The 19,647-nt window shown below is 43.9% G+C and overlaps 1 protein-coding gene across 1 annotated transcript in view; it reads left to right on the top strand.

Annotated features, from left to right (window-relative positions):
• shq1 (SHQ1, H/ACA ribonucleoprotein assembly factor) overlaps positions 1 to 19,647 on the top strand; it is a 39,335-nt gene that overhangs the window by 2,507 nt on the left and 17,181 nt on the right. The window contains exons 4-9 of the mRNA XM_059559918.1: positions 5,804 to 5,926; positions 6,044 to 6,204; positions 6,296 to 6,408; positions 6,605 to 6,705; positions 10,256 to 10,413; positions 11,226 to 11,279. Coding sequence (XP_059415901.1) covers positions 5,804 to 5,926; positions 6,044 to 6,204; positions 6,296 to 6,408; positions 6,605 to 6,705; positions 10,256 to 10,413; positions 11,226 to 11,279 — 710 coding nt within the window. The remainder of the gene's footprint in view (positions 1 to 5,803; positions 5,927 to 6,043; positions 6,205 to 6,295; positions 6,409 to 6,604; positions 6,706 to 10,255; positions 10,414 to 11,225; positions 11,280 to 19,647) is intronic.

A 19,647-nucleotide genomic window follows, 5' to 3' on the forward strand; every position in this document is an offset into this window, starting at 1 on the left:
GTATTTCCGGACTATAAGTCGCACTTTTTTTCATAGTTTGGCTGGTTCTGCGACTTTTAGTCAGGTGCGACTTATTTATCAAAATTAATTTGACATGAACCAAGAGAAATGAACCAAGGGAAAGGAACTAAGAGAAAACATTGCCGTCTACAGCCGCGAGAGGGCGCTCTATGCTGCTCAGTGCTCCTGTAGTCTATCACTGAAAACATAGAGCGCCCTCTCGCGGCTGTAGACGGTAATGTTTTCTCTTGGTTCTAAATAAATGTGACTTATAGTCCAGTGCAACTTATGTTTTTTTCCTTATCATGACGTATTTTTGGACTGATGCGACTTATACTCAGGTGCGACTTATAGTCCGAAAAATACAGTAATTGCTTTCTGTGTTTACAGAGAGTAACAAGTAATTGTTTCAGCTCTACTGTACACTCCGTTTTTCAAGTTAAAATCCTCCATGTTAATCTACTATGAGATCGCCTGTCAAACTCCCGCGAAGGCTTTTTGTGTGTGTGTGTGCGTTTTGCGTGTCTATGGCAACAACAGACTTTAAACGGGAATACAGAATCACTGTCGTAAAAGTACCGGTACACACATTTAAAATCAGCGCGTGTGTGTAAAACTGCCACTGGAGAAAAAAAAAAAAATTAAAAAAAAAAATAAATCCCTACCGACCAATGACCTCAACTGACAACCAACCGGAACCAAACTTTTTTTTTTTTTAGGCCTTAGCACACTGATGCAATCCAGATATTGTGCACATGTGGGAGAAGTGGATTTGGAGCTGTTACCTTGCTTCTGATGATTTCCCATTCTCATTTAAAAACCCAGAGTTAAATGAACAGATCACCAAAAAGTGAAAATTATCACCTTCATGATTTTCCAAACCTGTATGTATGACTTACTTACTTCTGTGAAACACAAAAGAAGGTATTTTGAATAATGTTAATTTCCATTGTTGAGCATTAACTTCCATTGTTGAAAAAAAACTCTGAGCCATTTCTCAAATGGTCTTCTTTTATGTTCCCCAGAATAACTGAAGTTCATATAGAGGTTTGGAACGACATGAGTAAATTACAATAAAATTGTAGTTTTTGGGTGAACTATGCCTTTAAACAATAAGAAATGCCAACTAAAAATTGCTTTAAGCCTAAATTGGTCTTAACTTCTTTAAGCTTGTCTTAGATGGTCTTTCGACCTGGTTTAGCTAGGCTGCCAGCTGTTCTAGCTGCAAACAGCTCAAGTATGCCCAACTAAGACCAGCAAACCAACTTAGCCTAGTTTAAAAGGTGTTTTTGCTGTTGCTGTTTTTCAGTAATGGGAATAATGAAATGGAGAAACTCTCTTGCTTACTCTTATTTGCTGTCTTTCTGTACAGCAGATTTCTACTGGTTTTCCATTGTTTGCTACTGGTGATCTGGATGAAACACTTTAAAGCTTAAGTGTATGGAAAACCATTGAATCTTTGAATGCCCATATCGCCGTAACAGGGAGGCATATCCGCGCCAAATTCGAGGTATCCCTTCAGGTCGAGGAACCTTTTTTAACATGAATCGAGTGTACGTCTAGAGGCCCTCTTTCAAATGAGACCACCCGGCCTTTTTTTACTCCTTAATATCGGTGTCGGTATCGGCCCCAAATAAAACCCATATCGGTGGGGCTCTAACACCTACACATTGATTATACTCACTCTTCTCTCTCTGTCTCTCTCTCTATCTCTCTCTCTCACTCTCTTGCGTGCAGTGCTCGTCAATCTTTAATTCAGGAAGAAACAGCAGAGGCAGCGGTGTGATTTATGTCTCACCGATCAGCTGTAGTCATGACATGTCTTTTTAATGAGCTGCCGATTAGCACTTTTAATTATACCTAATTGCCATGGGATCTTCTGCTTGACATCTCATTGGCCTCATTTCAGCACATCATCTTTGATCAACAACCAATGAATAATTTAGCAGTCGTCTATCTTAAAGTACCTTTAATTGCTTACTGTGTTTACATAAGAAATTATAAATCATTCACAAATCTGTAAGGACTAAAATCAAGGCAATTATTGTCATTTTAAGGATGATGTTTATTTTTTGTGATTTAAAAAAAAATTATCCTGCCAAGATTAATAAGTAGAGACACCTGTACGTAAGCAACATGTAGGCTGATTTCCCAGAAAAGAGTTAATATTGTGGCTGCTTTCAAAAGAGTGAGTTTGAGTTTGGGGTGGGACTACCTGTTTGCTTTACCAATAGCAGCTGGGGACAGTGTCATTTTGAAGAATGTTGTTTTGGAGCCCACTGACTTTTATTGTATGGTCAAAAAGAAAAAGAAAAATTATTTTTGGGGTGAACTGTTGCATTAAAGTTCTGATGTAAATGAAATACAGTTTTGTTCCATATTGTGAGAAACATCTAAATAAAATTAATTATTGAAAAGAAAAAGATGGAGGTCGGGGACTTGATTGGATGGAGAGATCTATAGATGTGAGCTTGCAGTCGATAATATGTAAGTGGTAGTGTTCAAGAGAATGCTCATAACATTTTAATTAAAAATTGCAAAGTCAAAAAGTTTTAAAAATGAAATGTTCATGAAAGAATCCACAATGCAATATATACCATGCATGTAGAAATAGAGTGAATTTCGATTTCTTGCTGACTAGACTTGTGCCGGTATTCGGTAATGCAATATATTGCGGTGATTAACATGCACGATATTGTTATCGTGGGCACTTCTAAATACCGTGAATAAATATACATTACAAATTATTCAGAATTTGGAATGCATTTTAAGAATAGTATTCCCATCAACTGCTTAAAATGCACTACATTGCTGTATGCTGCTTGAAAGAGCGCATGCCTCTGATGTAAACAAGCAAGCATGAGAAGCACATGGAGGAACACGTGAGAGACGCTGAATGAAAGCACATTCACTCTCTGACAGCAGATGGCGCTAAATGAAGCCCTTACCCTGTAAACACATTAAAAAAAACAGCTGTTACTTTCTAAACCATATTTAAATAATCTTAAATAACCATTCAGATTTGTGTTTTCCCTATGGTGTTTATTACAGAGCCAACTACTGAAATATTTAGACGTAGTAGGCTATTTATCTTCAAACATTCATTTTTTTTTAATCTGGACTACAAATGCCCTAGATATTGTTTGAAAGTGTTTTGATCTTTTATTGTTCATTCACAATTTTTTATGGTTTATTATTGCAATTATGGCTTCATTTGTTATTTATGAATTATTCTGAACATTCATTAATCTTAGGTATTCCAATATTTAATAACACATTGTTAAAATTGAAAGTTGCAACTGTGTTATTTAATGAGCTAACATGAACTAAGACTTTTAAGATTTTTTAACAAAGATTAATAACATCTATAGCAAATAGGGGTGTAACGGTATGCAAAAATCACGGTTTGGTACGTACCTCGGTTTTAAAGTCACGGTTCGGTTCATTTTCGGTACAGTAAGGGAAAGAAATGCAAACATTAAACTGCAGGTTGTTTATTACTATAAACTTTTTTTTAACAATTTGTTTACACTTTTTTTAAAATACTTTTTAATAAAATATATATAAAATAAAAAAAGAATAAGAAATAAAAATACTGCTGCAACGTTCTCCACTAAATAAAATACTCTGTCTCAAACCAATATCATATAATAAAATATAATGAAAAATATAAATAAATAACTATGATTACAGTGCAGCATTACCAATCCCAGCTTGTAGGCCTGCTCATATTAAAAAAATATATATAACTTTTCCAAAGTGTAAAGTGCAGCATGAACAGGTTCAGTTTTGAGACCTGCTCAGATTTCGTTATTGCGTTGGACCGATTGGAATTAAGAGCAAATGTCCGTTTAAATGCCGACGGGAGCTGCGTTTGAATTACAATCGTTTTTTTCCTAGTTGTAGTGATGTTCACACTCGCGTGATGCCTTTTGAAAACCTTAGGCCGGTGACACACTGGCATATTGCACCTGTCAAACACCGTCCTTTATCAGTAGGCTTTATATTTATGCTCAACATAAAGTATAGATATTGTTGTCGTGAAGACAAGATCCTGGTCTGTCGGCGCCTCTGCGTCTCCCTATTTGTCACCTACAGTAGCAGCAGCGCGTCAGCGCCGCGTCAGGCACCATTCTGGTGTGTAAAGACACAGAAAACGCGAAGCAGGTGTCACGCAACTGACAACAGCAGAAACGCCACGCTCACGCCACGCAGCCAGTGTGTCACCGGCCTTAGAATCAGCTGCAGGGCGGGATTTGCGCTGATCGCGGAGACTTCCGAATCCGCCACTTAATATGTTAATTTGGAAACACGAAAATGTATATGTTCCGCAAACAAAATATTGCATTCGGTCATTCATTACACAAGTGCACCGTACCGAAAGCCCTGTACCGAAACGGTCCGGTACGAATACACGTACCGTTACACCCCTAATAGCAAATGTAGCTATTGCTCATTGTTTAGCTGTGCACTTATTGAATGAGCACTATGCGATGTCGGAACTGATTACACTATATTTTATGTATTGCTCTGTATTTTATGTAAAATCATTTTCTATTTTTAAACTGTCTTAAATTCATTTTTAAATCATTTTCAAGTACTTAAATTGCTTGTTTTATTTTTGTGATTTATTTTTTTTCATGACTTTTTTTTTTTACTTTCTTTTTGAATTACCATTGTGTACAAAATGTGCTATATAAATTAACTTGCCTTGCCTTGAATGTTAATGCATTAACTAAGGTTAATTAATGAGGTCTTATTGTAAAGTGATACCTATTGGTTTTTATAGTTCTTTTGCACTTGAATCTGTGTAAAACATTTAACTTTTATATATTTTTCTGTATTGCTTTATTGTTTTAAATGTTTAGTTATTTTTGTTATAAGAAAAAAGTTTTAACCTGTTATACTGTATTATGACCACTTTTTTAGAACAAAATTTAAATACCGTGATAATACCGTATACCGTGATAAAAGCATTAACCGAAACAGGAAAATTTGATACAGGCATATCACTATTGCTGACTTTAATGAGTTCATTTTGTTGGGGCCTACTGTTTTTGTTTCAGTGCCATTGAAATATATAAGTTGCTAAGTTGCTTGCTTAATGAGCTGTTTAGCGATTTAAAGGCGAAGTGGATCATTTCTGCAACATTAGCCTTGGAACCAAACAGAAACTGCTGAAAGAATGAGTTCCAAAACTGGTCTCTCAAACTCCCTTTCTAGAGTGCACATACAGACCAAAGGCAAGCAAAGAATAGAGACTTTTAGCCCAACCTCGCCCTAAAAAAAGTACACCCTACTAACGCTAAACCGTACATTAACAATCATTCAGAACAACTTAGGAACTGAATTGCAGCATTTTAGTATAATGGCAGTATAATTCTCCTCAAAAAAAGGTTTTAGTTGGGTAAGCTAACATTCATTCATATAACTATTGAATTAGTTATTTTAGTAGTTTGAATATCTAATATTCTCCCTATTTTCTAAATGCATATATTTTGTCCATGAATATATTTCAATTTAGTAAACTATTTTTGACCTGGTAAGTTTTTTATTAAAATATCTTAACTCCGTTTTCCAGTGCAACAACAGACTTGCTCTGGTGATGGAAGTCTTCAATCATTTAGTCCTCTTGAACATTTTTCTTACGATCAACTGTAAACTCTCAGATCGGCCTCCATCCAATCATCAACCGATTGTTTGGTTGCATTTTTTACTTATAATAATCAGTTTCACTTAAATGTATAACTCAAAACGTGATATGCCTTTGTTACACCACTTTAAGGATGTGTGTATTTATCAGGCCTCTTCACGCTGCATGTCCCTAAAGAGACAGCCGGAGAGCACTTTGAAGGTTTGGAGATGCTCACCAGTCTCTTGGCTCCTAAGGGATCAAGGTCAGCCAAACCACTGGTGGAGGACACAGGTAAGGTTGAGTTCTTCCTTGGGTATGAAAAGCAGATCATCTTCCAGCACGTTCTTCTCAAATTTCAAGTTCCACTCATTCTGTATTCACTGAACGTCTCTGTTGGCATTCTCACAGAGGCCTGTGGTGGAGTATGTGAGGAGGAAGAAGAAGAAGAGGAGGAGTTTGATTGGCAGATAGAACAGGAGGTTTACACTGAAACACCAGCAGAGACACTGAAAGAATACCACAAGTATGGCTTTGGAAACCTTAGGTCTGGAGTCTTCGCCAGACTGCAAGTAAGATTTTGATACAGATGACACCATGAGACATTTAGAAAATGAAATGACCTTGAGTTATTGTTGACAACTTGCTGTTTTGCTCATTCAGGAGGAACTGAATGAGGTGATTGACTTGAAGGATCCTGACAACACTGCTCCTGAGCTCAGGAGACACAATCGACTAGAAGCAGAGACCACAATATTCTGCTCCGACCATTACATGTAAGTCCACCATTTTTGTTCATGTACTGATGTTCGTCAAATTTGTCGAAACTTCAAGGACAAAGAATATTTCAAACATTATTTAATTTCACATTGCACGCATCAGAACATCCACACATTCAGATTCTTTTATGATATTTTTTTTTACTGTTTTGGGAGTCATTCATTCATTAATTGTTGAGTATGTTTGACGCAGGGTGAACTTGTATGAGGACGAGGAGGAGATCAGAAACCTGCTGAAGTTTAAACCGTGGTGGAGAGAACTGAGCCCGGACCCTTCAGCGCAGTCCGACACCTGTGAGACCTTTACCTCCTCAGATCCACTAAATCGCTTTGTTCTGTCTTTAGAGAGTAAAGTTAATCTCTCTAAATGTATTTAAACATTCAGTGCATAATTACTGCTTTGTCTTGTGTGTCTCTCTCTGTGGGTCTGGATGGAGAACTAGGTTGGTTTAGTTGACAACGTCAAGATTTCAATGCAACCTGGAATATTTCCAGATCTGCTAATCCTATTGTCTGCCGGCAGGTGGCGCGCTTTTGCCGGAAACAGATCATCTTGAGAGCCTAATCTTAGACTAGCGACAGTGTTGTTGTGTTCACACGCTGCACATAGAAGATGTGAAGCTATTTGTAGTCTAGCAATGCTTTAACACTCATACTTTTACTCTTTGGCTGATGTATGTTTTTTATCATTGTTTTATAACTGCTGAGTCATTTTGATGTGGCTGTGTCTTAGTCACAGAGTTAGTTTAGTCAGTGAGGTACAAACCACCTCTCAGCCCACTTTTGTGCCAACAAAGCAGCTTGTACCTACTCTCTTCTTCTTACTTTCGTCTTATTGTCTATCATTAATGTCTAACTTCATATCTATCTATCTATGTATCACTTTGTCTTTCTTTCATTCTGTCCATCGTTTATCTATTGTTCGGTCTACCTATCATTCTTTCTGTCTGTTTGTCATTCTGGTTTTGTCTGGTTCATCTATCGTTCTTTAATGTTACTTGTTCTGTGTCATTCCGTCTATCTATATTTCTTTATATCTGTCATTCTGTCGTATCTATTCTTTTCTTATGTCTTCATCTTTTCTTCAATCCATCAATCTTAACTCAGTTTTTTTATATAGCTATGCATCTATTGTTTTGTCTGTCTGTTTCTTTCTTTCTTGGCAGGTTTGTTGTAACAGTACAAAGCTTTCTGGCACGTTTAAAGTTGCGTGTAATATTGACTAGGGATGGGACGGTATGAAAATTTAATATCACGATTATAGTGACTAAAAGTATCACGATTATCAATATTATCACGGTTTTGTTGAAACGAGATGAAAGTGTTCAAAAATAGTTGATGCTCACACTGAAAACATTTCAGCAAGTTTTATATTTAATAATCAACAAACAACTAATAAAACAAGCAACTCTATGCACTTAATTTAAAGAAAGATTAAATTCTGTGGCATTTTCTTCCTTACAATGAAAAGTGTAGAAGCATAGAAAAGCATAGAAAAGTCACTGACTTTCGCCATTCCTTCTCGAAAAAAAACAAAAAAAACATTGTGCGCTGCGCTTGCGTCAGACTGTTGCTGGCTGGACATGATTTAATAGTGAGTTATTAAAACCGCGATAATCAAACACGGTTTTAATGATAATTCATTTTTAAACGATATTACTAACCTTCAGCACATTTTATCACGGTTATCAATAAAACCGGTTATCGTCCCATCCCTAATATTGACGTGTGTGATTAAGCAGCACAGACATAATCAGCCGAGAAGCGATTGTGTCCCACACCAGCATGTTCTTTATCACTACAGTAGTGTGCTAATTCCTCAGTGCCCGATTACTGAATGAGGAAATTACTCTGAGATGCAAGCATATGTTGGTGCAGGGGGGACGAGGGTCCTTTCACAGAAGAGAAGGATTAAACAGAGGGAGATGGCGACGTTTCAAGATATGTGCTCCAAGCTGTCTGTCTCTGCTGTCAATCAGTCAAATAACTTTGTAGAGCACAAAGATAATTCTATACAACTGTATTTTTTTTAGTGTTCTCATCATCATGCAGGATGCTTAGAGCAGATTAATTGCTTGGACAGACTGTCCTGAACATCCTAAAGTGAAGTGCACGCAAATCAGTGCCAATATATCTCCTCCTCGCGGTTTTCTAAGTTTTTCCTGACTGTTTATGGCTCATTAAGCCATTAACGTTAATTAGGCCCTTTGCTCTTTGGGTATTAGGATGAGCTCGTTCATTTTCATTATCGTTTAGCTATGAGAAACCATGTAGGCTTTATTTCTATGTTTAGATTTGAAATTAACGGTTGAATTTCCACAACCTACTCTCGCCACTGAAATGATGTGATCCATGTCTATTTAATACAATTTAGCAAAAATCATACAGGCACATTCCTAAATTCCTGGACACAAAGATAGCTATGGTTCCCACTGTGCCTCTCAAAATAAAAGATGCATTTGTGTTTGTTAGAAGAAAGTAAACAAAATAAACTCTCACACTGATATTTTCTTCACAAACCTGTAGGTACATTCTAAGTGCAATTCACAATTGAACAACATGGAATAGCTGTACCCAAAGGCTTTACTCTTTCTGTTCATCTTCATGATGAGAAACTTTCCTGCACAACAGAGATCACACACGAGAATGTGTTATGTTTACTTCCTAAGATTCTGATTCAAAATTTCTGCTTCTTCCTTGTCTGTCTATCTTCCTTTATTTTGTGTGTATATTTATACCTGCGGAAGTGTCTTACCTTCCCATGTGTATCGGGTATCTTCTCACTCTAGGTCCCAATGGAGATGACAGCCTCATGTATGTTTATGCATGTATGCACTTCATTATTCCACTCCCCCATCTCACTCCAATAGCTGTTTGTGTTAGTGGTCTGGGCACCTGTGTGGTGTCAGATGTTGTTTTTGCAGATTTTGCAATTGAATGAATGACAAATTATAAAGCATTCCATAAAAGTAGGCTGGTATAGCCCCAATGAGGCATTGCCAGTAGCTCAGAAGTTATTGTCCAGGCTTCTCTTTTTGATAAAACAAAAGTGTTTGGGCTCACGAGGCAGTTGGCCCAGACAGAAGGAATGGTTTGCAGTGGTTAAAGTGCTAAGAGTTTCTTTATAAACAACAAAGAAACAAAAAAAAATCTGTAAATGAGTAATCCGTGACAGAAACCGTTTAATATAAAGAGAAGCCAAGAGCCGGGGTGGAGATGAACTCCTTCCTCAGCTTCTGGTTTTGGTCTCACAGAAGACGGTGTTTCCTGCCAGGTGAAGGCAGCTGTGTTAGAGGGTAAATCAGGTAGAAAGGGAGAAAAAATGGGGGAGCTATTCAGTCGTCATGTTGCTGGAATCCAGCAGCTCCCAACAGATCCAGAACTCGACTTCTGCCAGCAATAGCTTTAAGTGTGTGTGTATATGGACATGCAAGCATGCACACGAGGGGCTCTATCAGGGGTAGCGCTGCAGCCAAGAAAAGGATCACTTTCAGCTGCTACTAAAGTGCTGCCCATTCTTTCTCTCTTTCTCTCTCTCGCTGCCCTGCCTTCGACTCTATCCTCCCTGATGCAGTATCAAGTCAGTTTCGGGCATCAATCAAGCTCTGTAACTTTGCTCTTCCCATGGGGTAACTTAACTCTGCTTCAAAAGTCCCGTCTCCGACTTTGATTTAAAAATAATTGCGGCAAACATGCTTTTGTTTTTTAAAGCTCTCAGCAGAGCAGAGGCATCCATCATTCCCTGCTGGAGCCCTGTGTTTAAAAGATTGACTTTGACTGTACCTCCCTGAGATAACTTGATAAACAACACTGAATGCCTCGCTTTCTCTCTCTGTACTTTCAGCAATAACTTTCACAGAAGAGGAAAAAGAGCAGATGAGGAAATTCACAAACCGTTCGTACTTGCTGGATAAGAAAGCACACTTCCACGTCTGGCTTGGTTTGGTGGACATCATTCTCGCGTATGTCTATGATGTGTGCACTACAGAAGGAGAGCACAATGTAAGTGTGCGCTTGATTGCCACAGACATCTCTCTGCTAATAAGTGGGTTTGGCATGCGAGTCGTGGCATTTTCAAGTGCAGAAAAGCTCCAGGAAGTTGATGCATTCCTGTAATGTTTTCCAGACAGTCCCTAGAATCTTTTTGGAGGCCAATGCACATGGTAGTAATTTGTAAAAATAAGTTTGAAAAATATAAAAATCATGGATATGTTTTAAAACACGGCTTCTGAAGTTGAAGTAATAGAATGTTGCAAGGGCTTCAATTGTGAAGAGCTCTGTTGGATTGACTCCAAAGCTTTTAACATATGTTAAAAGTATAGTCAAATTCTAGGCGTTGATTCAATCATTATAGCTAGAGAACAAAACATTCCTGTCTAAAGTAACAAATTTAGCATTGAAGCTGTGGCTTGGTGGTTAGCCCTTATTCTCACTGAGCCATGGTCCTCATCAGAAACGGTTCCCCTTTTCATAATCATTTCTCGTTATTTCAATCCTGTTGACTGTGAAAAATGACAAAATAGTGATGCACAATATTATGTTTCTGGCAAATTTCTCTGCACATGCACAGTACTTTCCAGTTTTGGTTTTCAGTCCGATCAAGTGTTTACAGGTCCTCTCACTCCGATTATAAACCACCCCTTACAATCCGATTGAAATCTGAATCAGACCTGTCCAGTTCAGTCCGATTGACGTGTCTAAATTGGACTGTTTTATTCTGATTGTGCATCTAGTCCTGTTACGATCGGATTAGTAGAGTCCATGTAAACACAGCTAATGATTACAATATTGACTGATGTTGTTATGATTTGCAGGTAGAGTCAGCCTGGACCATCAGGAAGCTCAGTGGTACTCTCAGCTGGCTGGAGGTATGTGGTACATTTAGCAGCATAACAAAACATGACAAGGCCTTGAATGCGCTAAAAAATGAATGAGCGAGTGATTTTAACTTATTAGAGACTCAGGCTTTTTTTCGGATTAGTTGTTTTTCAAATCTGATCTTCAGGACTTACTGTCTTCACTGCTGTTCCGCATGTAATTAAATCTGATCTGTTTGTTCGAACGCTGTAGTCAATATCCGGTGTATCAACTTCAGTTGCTAAAGTAATGGTGTAAGCGTCTCACAATGCTCAAGAGACTTTTTCATGCTACAAGTGAGAGTAGCTGTCAGTGTGGAAAGAAAGGTCGAAAAATTTGGAAATTTGGCCTCTGCTTATGTCCATCATGCTGAACTCAAGGCATATGAGAAAACATTTTTACACATTTACACGTACAGATTTTACACATGCACTGAGATATTGCTGACGTGTACATTCGTTTATGATTCTCTACATAGTGAATGTCACTATGCCATGTCACAGTGTTGTTAAAAATAATTTTTGGTAATTTAAAGTTGAAAGAAAATAAATCATATACATTAGAAGGGAAACCTAAACATTAAAATTACTTAATCATAAATAAATAAAAAAATGACAAAAGCACATCAAATTACTACAATTAAAAAAAACGTACTCGGTTACTAAACGTAACCTCGGTTCTCTCTAGAAGAGCTCTCTCGTACTGCGTCTTAGCTAAGACGCTACGGGAAAAGTCTCTTTTCACGAAATACTGAAGCAAAAAATTATCCTTAATTTTGTATTTTTGTAAAGCGCATTTGCAGCAGTACACAGCCATAGGCGAGACGGCTCGCTCGCTCACTGGCTTGTTCTGCGGCAACTGCACAGCCTATCGAGCGCAGGCTGATGCAACATCAGACCAATAAGGGCGCTTCGCGCCCTTCTTGCCACTTCCCGCCGAAACGGGTGTGGCCCAACCTATAAAAGGAGCTCGAAAAGGCTGACTCACCTGATTTATTTCATCGCCGAAGCGAACCAGAGTGAATCGTACGCACGGCAGAGAACGCAGTACTCGTTCGCTCTTCTAGAGAGAACCGAGGTTACGTTTAGTAACCGAGTACGTTCTCTTACGAGAGCTCTCTCGTACTGCGTCTTAGCTAAGACGCTACGGGAACCCGATGTAAAACGCCGTGCGCGCAGGGATCACACACCGATAAACCTGAAGCAACGCCCAGGATTTACAGTGCACAGTCACCTGAGGGACTCACAGAGAGTCCGGGACAGAAAAAAGGGGGAAAAACCCTCCGTCCCATATCTAGCAGCATCCGTAGATGCGGCAATATGACATCACACAGCCGAGGCAAGGCCTGACCAATGTGGCAATGCGGGTCTTACGCAATACTGCCCATATAACAGTCGGCAGCGCCTAGCGCTCATGAATTCAGAATTCCCCTCAGGGCCCTGATTCTTCTATACCGACAGCAGCCTTGCTTGCAAGGCGGGAACCTCCAGGTTATAGAACCTGATAAATGTAGACGGCGAGGCCCAACCCGCCGCCATACATATATCCTGCAAGGAGATCCCAGTAGACCACGCCCACGATGAGGCGACGCCTCTTGTGGAGTGTGCTCTGACGCCCAACGGGCACTGAAGGCCCCTGGAAGCGTAAGCTAACGCTATGGCGTCAACTATCCATCTGGATAGAGTCTGTCTCGAAACAGCCATTCCTTTGGAACGTCCACCGAATGAGACAAATAGCTGCTCCATCTGCCGAAAGGCAGCAGAGCGAGACACATAAGCTCTTAAAACCCTGACAGGGCAAAGAAGACTCGAGTCTCCATCCTCCCCTGACACCGGCAGGGCAGACAGGGCAATAACCTGAGCCCGAAACGGTGTGCTGAGGGATTTCGGCACATAACCGTGCCTAGGTTTGAGTATGACCCTTGAGTCATTGGGCCCAAACTCCAAGCACGACTGGCTCACCGAGAGCGCGTGCAAATCACCCACACGCTTCACAGAAGCGAGAGCCAACAAGAATACTGTCTTGAACGACAGATGCTGAAGGCTAACCGATTGGATAGGCTCAAAAGGGGGACCCTTCAAGGCCTCCAAAACCGCCGCGAGGTCCCACATAGGGACTGACGGAGGTCTGGGAGGATTCAGCCTCCTAGCTCCTCTGAGGAACCGGATGACTAAATCGTTCCTTCCTATTGACTGACCGGACGCCGTTTCAGAAAACGCCGCGATGGCCGCCACATAAACTTTGAGCGTGGATGGGGCTCTGCCCTTATCCAACAGCTCCTGTAGGAAGGAGAGGACCTCCGTCACCTCACAACTAAGGGGTGAATAACCTCGAGCTGTGCACCAGCTGGAGAACACCGACCACTTCGAGGCATACAGACGTCGTGTCGACGGAGCTCTAGCCTGAGTGATGGTATTTAGCACTCCCACTGCGAGATCAGCGGGTAACCGTTGAGTGCCCATACATGGAGGGACCACAACTCCGGTTGAGGGTGCCAAATCGAGCCCCTGGCCTGCGAGAGGAGATCTCTCCTCAACGGTACCGGCCATGGGGCGACATCTGCTAATTGCATCAAATCTGGGAACCATGGTTGGTTCTTCCAAAGAGGTGCCACAAGCAGTATTGAACATCTCGTTTCTCTCACCCGTTCTATCACCTGCGGAAGGAGGGAGACGGGAGGGAACGCATAAAGCGGGCAGCACGGCCATTTCCGTGACAGCGCGCTTTCGTTCTTGGAAAAGAATGCGGGGCAGTGAGCGTTTTCGTGGGACGCAAAGAGGTCCACCTCCGTCATGCCAAATCTCTCCCACAACAGCCGAACTGTTTGCGGGTGTAGAGACCATTCGCCCGTAGGGACATTGCCTCTGGACAGCCTGTCTGGACCCAGATTCTGCAGTCCAGGCACATGCACCGCTCTCAGCGAGCGCACGTTGCGTTGAGCCCAAATCAGGAGGCGTTCCGTCAGCCTGTACAGGTTTCGGGACCCGAGACCGCCCTGGCGATTTATGTAGGACACCACGGACATGTTGTCCGAACGGACTACGACGTGGTGATCCTTGATATGGGGACAAAAGCGCGTCAGCGCATTCTCCACTGCCAGCATTTCCAGGCAGTTGATATGATGGAGCTTTTCCCGTTCTGACCATAGGCCAAAGGACGGTCTGCCTTCGAGCAGCGCTCCCCATCCCGAAGTGGAGGCGTCTGTCGACACCATTTTCACACTCGGGGAAGTCCCCAGGCTTACACCTGATCGGTACCAGCCGTTCGCTGTCCAAGGTGCTAGAGCCGCAATACAGCTCTGATCGACCTTGAAATGCAGCCGGCCAGACGCCCACGCTCTGCGCGGCACCCGAGCCTTCAGCCAGAACTGCAGGGGGCGCATGCGGAGCAGGCCCAGCCGCAGAACCGGAGATGCTGAGGCCATGAGACCCAGCATCCTTTGACAGTGTTTGAGCGACACAGTCGCGCCGCAGCGGAAAGAACTCGCTGCGCGCTGAATGCCCATCGTGCGCTGTGGTGACAGTCGCGCCGTCATGGAACACGAGTTCAGAACTATACCCAGAAACAGGATCGTCTGACTGGGGTTCAGCGAACTCTTCGCCCAATTGACACTGAGGCCGAGCTTCTCGAGGTGATCGAGTAAAACAGCCCTGTGGTCCACGAGCTCCGCTCGTGATTGGGCCAGAACCAGCCAGTCGTCCAAATAATTCAGCACTCGTATGCCTCTGAGTCTGAGAGGAGCGAGCGCTGCATCCATGCACCTCGTAAACGTACGAGGAGCTACGGACAAGCCGAATGGCAGGACTGCAAACTGGTATGCTTGGCCCTCGAAGGCGAATCTCAAAAACCGCCTGTGGTTTGACGCTATCTGTATTTGAAAATACGCGTCCTTCAGATCTATTGACATGAACCAGTCCCCTCCGCGAATCTGCGCGAGGAGCTTCCTGGTCGTGAGCATTTTGAAACTGCGTTTCATCAATGCCCTGTTCAGCTGCCTTAGATCCAGTATGAGCCTGAGACCCCCGTCTCTCTTGGGCACCAGAAAGTATCTGCTGTACAGCCCCCCCCTCGCTTTGAGCTTGAGACACAGGCTCTACAGCCCCTTTGCTCAACAGTTTCGATATTTCGGCCCGAATTATGTGTGCTACTTCTGTTTTGACCGTAGTTTCGACGCGCGCTGAGAAGCGCGGTGGGCGTCGAGAAAACTGTAGCGAGTAGCCTCTCTTTATAATGCCTAGCACCCAATCCGAAACCCCTGGAAGCGCTGACCATGCATCTGCATGAATGGCTAAGGGCTGGATGTGACACGCGCTCTGTTGACTGGGCAACGGCGGCGCTCGAGTGTGCTGCGCATCTGAGGCGGGGAGCGCGCTGATCACAGCGGGCAGATCGCTCATCCTCGACCCCGTTCCGGCGCTTAACCGACTGGAGGGAGGCTGAGCGGGTCCCGTGGGACTCAATATATCTGCGAGTAACCGTGGGCTGCATGTGTGCACTTTTACCACTTCCAACTCGCCGTCTGCCTGTGCAGAATGTACGTGCACGGGTCTCGTTTTTACAGAAGCCCCGCGCCGTAAGTGACATAGTGTATGTGGGCACTGGGAAGTGGGCACGTTTACTATGCGGCGCGCTCGACCGATCTGTGTCGATCTTATGTGCGCCAGCCCTGTGTGCAGGGCTGTGCTTACATGCGGGGATGGGCACTGGGTAGTGGGCATCGTCACTGCATTTAAAGCACCATCGGCCGTGGCCGGACGAGCGTGCACGGGTTTCGTTTTTACAGAAACCGCATGACGCGTGTGACATAGTAATTGTGGGCACTGAGGGGTGGGCACGTTTACTATGTAGTGTGCGCGACCGACTTGAGTCGACATTATGAGCGCAGGCCCTGTGTGTAGGGCTGTGCTTACATGTGGAGATGGGCACTGAGGAGTGGGCATCGTCACAACATTTATAGCACCATCGGCCGTGGCCGGGACACCAGAAAAAACGCTGTTTTTGTGAAACATCTGGGTAGCCGTGATAACGGCTTTTGTGTGCAGGCAAGCGGGCACTCGTGCAGGCTTGCGCATTGCAGAAGACACTGAGGCAGTCGCAACTCTTGGAACTGCAACAGCGGCGCGCTTGGGTGAGAGCTCGGCCGCAGCGGAACTCGAACACCGGCGCTTTCCCAGCCGTGCTAGGATGCTTTCGGGGCTTCTGGCTTCACCGCAATCCTCTGCCGCGGCTCCCGCGGCGCGGGGCGACGGCTCGAAGAGCGAGAACGGGGTCCCGAGCTGCGTTGCTGACGCTGTCGTGATGGCGCAGCAGGAGGCGGTGGGCGTGACTGAGAGCTCTGTGGGGCCGGTCTAGAGCGGCTAGCTGCAGAACTGGAGCGCTTCGGCAAGAAGTGCTTGAACGCCTGTGAAGCTTTCTGGTCCTCGGCGAATCTCTCCACAAACTCGTTGACGGAAGATCCAAAGAGGCCGGCAGCAGTTAGCGGAGCATCAAGAAACGCAGCGCGCTCAGACTCCTTGATGTCAGAAAGCGTCAGCCACAAATGCCTCTCAGCCACCGTAGCGGAAGCCATAACCCGTCCCATGGCCTGTGCAGCGGACTTAGCAGCTCGGAGGGAGAGATCCGAAGCACTCCTCAGATCCGCGAGACAGATCGCTTCAGGTCCCATCTCATCCAGCTTGCGGAGAAGTTTTGCCCTGGAAAATCTGTAGCGTCGCCATGGTGTGTAACGCAGACGCAGCCTGCCCAGCAGCAGAGAATATCCGTGTGAGCAGCGATGACGTCATGCGGCAGGCTTTGGATGGCAACGCCGCCTTAGTCCGCCGTCCAGCAGAGGGCGGGCAAAGGTGCGCTGCTATAGCCTGTTCCACCGGCGGAAGTGACAGGTAGCCTCTGTTCTTAGCACCGTCCAGTGTGGAGAGTGCTGGCGAAACAGATGAGCGGATTCTCGCCGAGAATGGAGCGTCCCAAGCCTTCGCCACTTCTTCGTGAAGCTCAGGAAGAAAAGGGGCGTGTTTTGAGCTTGAGGAAGAGCGCTCATCCGGAAGATAGCTACCATCCAGCCGGGAACGTGAAGGGGGCGCTGGTGCAGACCACTCGAGGCCGAGGCTCGCCGCGGCCAACGAGAGTACACGCATCAGCTCCTTATCGATATCCCCCCGTCTGCTGGGCCTCTGAGCAGCTGGCGCGAGATCCACGGAGCTCGTCCAACCCTCACTGCCCGAAGCAAGCAGAGAGCACGTGTCTTCTTCCTCCGACGCGGGCCTGAGATCCACTTCCTCCGATGACGCGTCGGCAAGCAGCGGACACTGAGCATCGGGAAGCGATGCAGGGGAGACCGGCGAAGCGGAGGGAACCGGCGAGCTCGGCCGAGCTGGAGGCGGTTCTGGTAGGCGCTGCGAGCGGCGCTTCTTACGGCGCTGCGGCGCAGCGGATGATGCAGGCTTCGAGAAGGATGCCAGGCGAGTCCTCAGAGTCACCATAGGCATCAGCTCGCAATGAGGACATCCGCCATCAGCGAGCGCGAGCGCTGCATGGTCTTCACCCAGACAGGAGACGCAGATGACATGACGATCTCCTTCGCTGAGCGGGGTTCTGCACGAGCCGCACGAAGGCATCTTTAAAAAGACGCAGCTCTTTTGTGAATGTGCGTCGCAGGGCGAACACACACACAGAGTATAACAGAACAAGGATTATAAAGGATATGGGCGCCGGATAGCGCAGCAGGAACGGCAGTGGAAGGCGGCGGTGCCAGCGGCTTCAGGATGGCTCGTCCTGCTGATATGCTCTTCCAGACGGCGCTTGCTTCCTCGTGATCCAGCGATGCGTGAGCTTCGCTGAAGAGATGAAAAATCAGGTGAGTCAGCCTTTTCGAGCTCCTTTTATAGGTTGGGCCACACCCGTTTCGGCGGGAAGTGGCAAGAAGGGCGCGAAGCGCCCTTATTGGTCTGATGTTGCATCAGCCTGCGCTCGATAGGCTGTGCAGTTGCCGCAGAACAAGCCAGTGAGCGAGCGAGCCGTCTCGCCTATGGCTGTGTACTGCTGCAAATGCGCTTTACAAAAATACAAAATTAAGGATAATTTTTTGCTTCAGTATTTCGTGAAAAGAGACTTTTCCCGTAGCGTCTTAGCTAAGACGCAGTACGAGAGAGCTCTCGTAAGAGAAAAAAACTGAAAATATAAAAATAAATAATTGAAAATATTCATAATATTGTTTTAAAATTATTATAATATAAATAATACTAAAATATCACTGGTTTGTTATGTAAGGAACAAGAAAGGGAGTGTTTTCAGATGCAGCTCCAAAATGTATTGTAGACTCAATGACGTTACTTGTGCTTAACATCCCAAGTTCCGCTGCCTGCCTGAACAAATCCTACAATAAAGGATGTTCTGGTCACATTACATTAAGACAAGTGATTTTTCTTCCTCTGATGGAATCTCGCTTTTAAAGCCACTGCTGACATTGATATACAAGCAGATTAGTAGATTATACCACTGTCTATCTGAAAGTTTAACAACTAAAACTAAAGTTATTCTGTTCTTAACATTTGTCCTAACAAGATGCAACACAACAAGCTTCCAACAACATGAACATGCTGTACAACTTAACAAAAAACAACCAATCACAAGACATCTGATGTATAATATACAGCTAGGTGGAGTTTTACTGATATGAACATTCTTATCCTGTAAATCAGGTTACAAGATACTGCCCAGAATGTCACCGTAACAAGTCACAATATAAAAAAATTGTTTTAAAGTTGGAAAAACCATCCTGTAACATGGTTTCTTGAATAATCTTTGTCTCTCCTGAGTTCTCGATTACTCGTGCTTATCAGTAGTTTTCTTAAACTTGCATGCGTGGATAGTGAAATGTCACAGACAGGCATTTACATTTCATCATCAGCATAATGCACCTGTGCCAAAGTTGATGCCAAAGCGAGGGACAAATTCAACCTTAAAGTGCTTGCGTCTGGTTAGAGTGAGCACTCCAAACTTGGTGCATGTGTGTGTACGTGTATCCTGACTCCTGGGGCGGCAGCAGTTCCTAATCCCCCACATTTCCTCTGTGAGTGTGACAATGAGGACGAGTAACCCGACACCTCTCCCAGCTCAGAGCACTGAGAGCCAGCACTCCACTGCAGTACTGATAATGGAAGGGTAGTAATGACATCCTACAACTGCCTGCTTTCTCTCTCACACACACACACGCATCACAAACTCTTTGCCCCTGTCTCTTTCAGTTTTTTTTTTAAGTGCTTGCAAAGCAGCGTTGATATTCCTCAAACTAATGTTAGGAGTTTGTTCTCAACCTCTCTTGTCAAAAGCATACGTTGTTCTTTTATGTGTTTTTTTTTTTTTTTCTTTGAATTTGTTGAT

This window comes from Carassius carassius, chromosome 10, assembly GCF_963082965.1.
Source record: "Carassius carassius chromosome 10, fCarCar2.1, whole genome shotgun sequence".
Lineage (NCBI taxonomy): Eukaryota > Metazoa > Chordata > Actinopteri > Cypriniformes > Cyprinidae > Carassius > Carassius carassius.